Source organism: Oncorhynchus mykiss, chromosome 11 (genome assembly GCF_057628025.1).
Source record: "Oncorhynchus mykiss isolate SJ-2025 chromosome 11, ASM5762802v1, whole genome shotgun sequence".
Classification (NCBI taxonomy): Eukaryota; Metazoa; Chordata; class Actinopteri; order Salmoniformes; family Salmonidae; genus Oncorhynchus; species Oncorhynchus mykiss.
Genome location: NC_143032.1, coordinates 88401496 through 88407495, shown reverse-complemented (window position 1 = coordinate 88407495; position 6000 = coordinate 88401496). Strand labels below are relative to the sequence as shown.

The window sequence follows — 6000 nt, the reverse complement described above, 5'->3', positions numbered from 1 at the left end:
CCTTTGTTATTGACCAAATACTTATTTTCCACCATAATTTGCAAATAAATTCATTAATAATCCTACAATGTGATTTTCTGGATTTCTTTTCTCATTTTGTCTGTCATAGTTGAAGTGTACCTATAATGAAAATTACAGGCCTCTCTCATCTTTTTAAGTGGGAGAACTTGCACAATTGGTGGCTGACCAAATACTTTTTTGCCTCACTGTATATCAGCAACAAATAATTTGACCGCAAGCCTTGCTGGTTGATATCATTCTTTTACCTTGTAAAAATAATCTTATGGGACTGTTTTATTTACTGTAACTCTATTACTAATCAAATGTATTGTAAGGAAACTAAAACATGCTACGTGTCGCAGTAGTCCTTTAGAATAATACTAAACATATCCTTGACTGTATGGTTTCTAGTGTTAAACTCACCAACTCTGATCAGTGTGCTTCAGCATAGTTAGACAGACTACTACCCTATACATATCTCTATGTTCTCTGTGCACATGACTTCACTATTGCTAAATCTAAAGGCTCTATTCAATCCGCATAGCGGAAGTTCAGTTTTACAGAGTTATTGAAATTTAAAGGCAATATTCCCACGTTAGCGGAGACTGCATTCACGGTAACTCTGTATATGCCGGCTCAATTGGAAAGTACCGTTACATTTCTATCCTGGAATCTGTAACGCTTCAGTTTTAGACTAAACAGAGCCCTAAATTATTTGATAGAATTTAAACAATCCTACTTTCTGTTGGTCATAGATGGACAAAATCACTTTGTTCTTACAGTTGAAGTTGTAATGAGTCTGCATACATTTGACTGGTGTCTCTGCACTGCCCAGTGGATGTTTAGCAGTACATGCTCTATCAGCAGTTATATGAAATAGTGCCAATATTGTCCAGTCGCTAAGTATGATCATATTTATTTTACAGTTATAAGCAAAGTGAAATCGCACAGTAAGTCATTTATAATTTGATTGTTACTATATTTAGAAAGCATTTCAGTCATTCCAAGCCCCATTGCCCCACTTTTGTTGAATAAGGAAAAATATCATGTATGTGACCCGTTTCAGGAAGCTAGGCATATGTCGCAGTTCATTACTTCACAGGAGAGGCGTTTTAATGTAATTCCAAAAAATATCTATGTATTTTTGGGCAAAAATGCCTTCTGGAAATCAACATTTTGCACTTTAACTCGTAAAAACCCAACTGTTTCCAGACAGAATACTTCCTGTAGGTTCAGACTTACTTGTCGCCAATCTTTTATGTCTCGTTGGTTTCATAACCACGCCTTACTAAGAATTCAGTAATGATGAGACAGGAGACAGGAATTAGTTCAACCATTTATCTAGAACGTGACATCCACGACATACTAGAATCCCCATGATGCGCTCTACGGTAAATATGGAGGGGCAAATGGTACAACCCTAACAAACTAGCTAGCGTCCTCGATCATTAAAAGCTTTGCATAACATTAGCAGCAATGTCTTAAAGACAGCACATTAACCTTAAATGACAGGGGAAAATAAACTCACTGTAACTCTGAGCACTGTGTGTTTCAGCATAGTTCGAGACACCTACTACCCTCTATGTTCTCTGTGTTCAGTGTCTTGTTGGTTACTAACACAAGATCGTCTAATCTACCCACTCTACGTTTGACTGGCGGACAGCGGGTTGATTCCACTGACGGACAGCGGGTTGATTCCACTGACGGACAGCGGGTTGATTCCACTGACGGACAGTGGGTTGATTCTACTGATGGACATCGGGTTGATTCCACTAATGTTGATCTGAAGTGAAAGCGTTGAGCTGGAATGAGGTGGTTGGTCTTGATGTTGGGTTTAGTTTGGTTATTATTAGAACCTATAATAATAATATTGTTTGGTTATTTCTACAACACCTCGGCAACCAGAAGGCACTGTACAGGAAAAAGAGCAGGACCACTATCTTAATAAATATTGACCTTCTAAATCCTATTTACAAGTACTATAACGACAACACTAGGTCCTATAATGACAACACAGGAGTAAGAATGATCGGTTGCACATTGAACTCAACTGAAACATCATCATCGGTTTGTTCGCTATTGCAGTCAGATGCATTGTGGTTGACAAAATCATTTTACAATAAATAGCTCTCTCTCTCTCCCTCTCTGACAAAGCTAGACATCTATTATCATATGCTCCCTATAAAGATATTTTGTAAGTCCATCTTCACAAAAGCATTGGCATGGAGAGCTCACACAATGTGTGTGTTAAATACTAACAAACCCCCTGGTGGTATAGAATCCATAGATTCCCTCTCTAAAGAGCTTTAGGGATACTATATATCCCTCTCAGATGTGGTGATGGTCTGTTGTCTCTGCCTGTTGTCCCTGTGTGTTCATGAAGACATTAAACAAAGTATTGACAACCTGATGAATATTCTGCTACAACAGCCTGTAGCCGAGTACTGTAGGGAACAAATAATACACCACCTGACATTTCATATTATGGTTCTGGAATATCTGCATGTGGTTCTGGAATATCAGCATATGGTTCTGGAATATCTGCATATGGTTCTGGAATATCTGCATATGGGTCTGGAGATGTTAGTATGTCTGTGGGCCTGTAGTTTAGGAACCAAAAGGTGATTTAACCTGTGACAGAGTCATCTTGCCTTCGTTATAATAATACTGACATTTTAACAATGTTTAATACATGTACTGTATATTATATAGTTTTTACAGTGACTTTTAGAAATAAGAGAGCGCCAGTAAAACAAAAATAGCTGGATATTGAAATTCTATACAACTAGAACAATTTCCTAAGAGTAACGTTGTAACATGACTGGGGCTTCAGTCCAACTGCTCTGGTGATACTGTATATGGTGGGTTTCAACTCAAACAACCTGTCACTGCTGCTTAGGGGGTCTCTAACACAAAAGTGAACCAGCACTTCTCCTTCCTTCCCTCCCTCCCTCCCTCCCGCCCTCCCTCCCGGTGATGTAGTGAGGTGAGAAAGGCAGGGTGGAGTGATATCTGCATGGAGTCCAGAGGAGGAACGATCCCACTTCATCTCTCCGTCTCCGTTAGAGCCACCTTTGTCTCCCTGAGCAACCGGCTCATCCTCAACGTGTCCGTGCTTTGACCCTCCGTGGCATCTGACTGAACCGCGCCACTGGCAGTAAGTGATGACATCATGATGGATAGGTTCCTGACAGCGAGGCTACTGGGGGATGGAACCCTGCGGTGGAAGGAGCTTTTCCTGGGTGGGACCTTGTGGGCGTGTCTGATACTGGGGCATAGCGTTGAGGATCCATGGGGGGTCAGTAGGGAGCGAAGAGACAAATCACGCGTCCCATTGAGTGACTGAGTCTCCAGGAGCTGGGAGGCGGCGGCAAAGCGTACTTCCTGGTCCATCTCGGCGGCTTCTACTAGGAGGGGGGACAGGGTTCCTCTGCGTCTGCTACACGAGTCACAACACAGTTTATTGTATCCCGGGATAGAGCAGTATCTCACCAGGACCTCCATCTGACAGAATATAGATTTATCCCCGTTACACGGCTCATCTGAAACACAAACATAATATCAGGCCTTTAAAACAGAGGATATTCAAAAGATTTGACATGGTAATGAAAACATTCTCTTTTATCATAGATTCACACATCTGTACTTTCGTGTCATTATCTGCTTGGTCCAGTACACAGTGAACCACCACGGTGAAAAGCAGTTAAAGGTTAGGGGATATCTCCTTATACTATATTTGTGAAAATCTCATCAGTTTGGTGTAATCCCCCAATCTGTCATTGTCTTTAGTCTGAATAAAGCAGTGGATTTACAGCCTCCCTCTGCTGAATGCTGTGGAAATAGGCTAATTAATGTCTGCTATAGTTATTCAACTCCCTGCCTGCATCCCTAGTTATTAAACTCCCTCCCTGGTTATTCTACTCTCTCCGTCCCTAGTTATTCAGCTCCCTCCCTCCCTAGTTATTCAGCTCCCTCCCTCCCTAGTTATTCAGCTCCCTCCCTCCCTCCCTAGTTATTCAGCTCCCTCCCTCCCTCCCTAGTTATTCAGCTCCCTCCCTCCCTAGTTATTCAGCTCCCTCCCTCCCTCACTAGCTATTCAATTCCCTCCCTAGTTCTTCAGCTCCCTTCCTCCGTCACTAGCTATTCAATTCCCTCCCAAGTTATTCAACTCCCTAAACTAGATCTTCAACTCCCTAAACAAGTTATTCAACTTCCTCCCTCCCTAGTTATTCAACTCCCTCCCTCCCTAGTTATTAATCTCCCTCCCTCCCTAGTTATTCAGCTCCCTCCCTCCCTAGTTATTCATCTCCCTCCCTCCCTAGTTGTTCATCTCCCTCCCTCCCTAGTTATTCAGCTCCCTCCCTCCCTAGTTATTCAGATCCCTCCCTCCCTAGTTATTCAGATCCCTCCCTCCCTAGTTATTCAGATCCCTCCCTCCCTAGTTATTCAGATCCCTCCCTCCCTAGTTATTCAGCTCCCTCCCTCCCTCCCTAGTTATTCAGCTCCCTCCCTCCCTAGTTATTCAGCTCCCTCCCTCCCTCCCTAGTTATTCAGCTCCCTCCCTCCCTAGTTATTCAGCTCCCTCCCTCCCTAGTTATTCAGCTCCCTCCCTCCCTAGTTATTCAGCTCCCTCCCTCCCTAGTTATTCAGATCCCTCCCTCCCTAGTTATTCAACTCCCTCCCTCCCTAGTTATTCAACTCCCTCCCTACCTAGTTATTCAGCTCCCTCCCTCCCTAGTTATTCAGCTCCCTCCCTCTCTAGTTATTCAACTCCCTCCCTCCCTAGTTATTCAGCTCCCTCCCTCCCAAGTTATTCAGCTCCCTCCCTCCCAAGATATTCAGCTCCCTCCCTAGTTATTCAACTCCCTGCCTGCATCCCTAGTTATTCAACTCCCTCCCTAGATATTCTACTCTCTCCCTCCCTAGTTATTCAGCTCCCTCCCTCCCTAGTTATTCAGCTCCCTCCCTCCCTAGTTATTCAACTCCCTCCCTCCCTAGTTATTCAGCTCCCTCCCTCCCTAGTTATTCAACTCCCTGCCTGCATCCCTAGTTATTCAACTCCCTCCCTGGTTATTCTACTCTCTCCGTCCCTAGTTATTCAGCTCCCTCCCTCCCTAGTTATTCAACTCCCTCCCTCCCTAGTTATTCAGCTCCCTCCCTCCCTAGTTATTCAGTTCCCTCCCTCCCTCCCTAGTTATTCAGCTCCCTCCCTCCCTAGTTATTCAGCTCCCTCCCTCCCTAGTTATTCAGCTCCCTCCCTCCCTAGTTATTCAGCTCCCTCCCTCCCTAGTTATTCAGCTCCCTCCCTCCCTCCCTAGTTATTCAGCTCCCTCCCTCCCTAGTTATTCAGCTCCCTCCCTCCCTAGTTATTCAACTCCCTCCCTCCCTAGTTATTCAGCTCCCTCCCTCCCTAGTCATTCAGCTCCCTCCCTCTCTAGTTATTCAACTCCCTCCCTCCCTAGTTATTCAGCTCCCTCCCTCCCAAGTTATTCAGCTCCCTCCCTCCCAAGATATTCAGCTCCCTCCCTAGTTATTCAACTCCCTGCCTGCATCCCTAGTTATTCAACTCCCTCCCTAGTTATTCTACTCTCTCCCTCCCTAGTTATTCAGCTCCCTCCCTCCCTAGTTATTCAGCTCCCTCCCTCCCTAGTTATTCAACTCCCTCCCTCCCTAGTTATTCAACTCCCTCCCTACCTAGTTATTCTACTCTCTCCCTCCCTAGTTATTCAGCTCCCTCCCTCCCTAGTTATTCAGCTCCCTCCCTCCCTAGTTATTCAACTCCCTCCCTCCCTAGTTATTCAGCTCCCTCCCTCCCTAGTTATTCAGCTCCCTCCCTCCCTCCCTAGTTATTCAGCTCCCTCCCTCCCTAGTTATTCAGCTCCCTCCCTCCCTAGTTATTCAGCTCCCTCCCTCCCTAGTTATTCAACTCCCTCCCTCCCTAGTTATTCAGCTCCCTCCCTCCCTAGTTATTCAGCTCCCTCCCTCCCTAGTTATTCAGCT

At 44.7% G+C, this 6000-nt stretch overlaps 1 protein-coding gene across 5 annotated transcripts in view; it reads right to left on the bottom strand.

Moving 5' to 3' along the window:
* Positions 1-1324: 1324 nt before the first annotated feature.
* Positions 1325-6000, bottom strand: part of adamts3 (ADAM metallopeptidase with thrombospondin type 1 motif, 3) — a 178981-nt gene continuing 174305 nt past the window's right edge. For all 5 annotated transcript variants that reach the window (XM_036936580.2, XM_036936583.2, XM_036936581.2 and 2 more), the window contains one exon: positions 1325-3542. In XM_036936580.2, the coding sequence (XP_036792475.2) occupies positions 3046-3542 (497 nt within the window). In that variant the 3' untranslated portion in view covers positions 1325-3045. The remainder of the gene's footprint in view (positions 3543-6000) is intronic.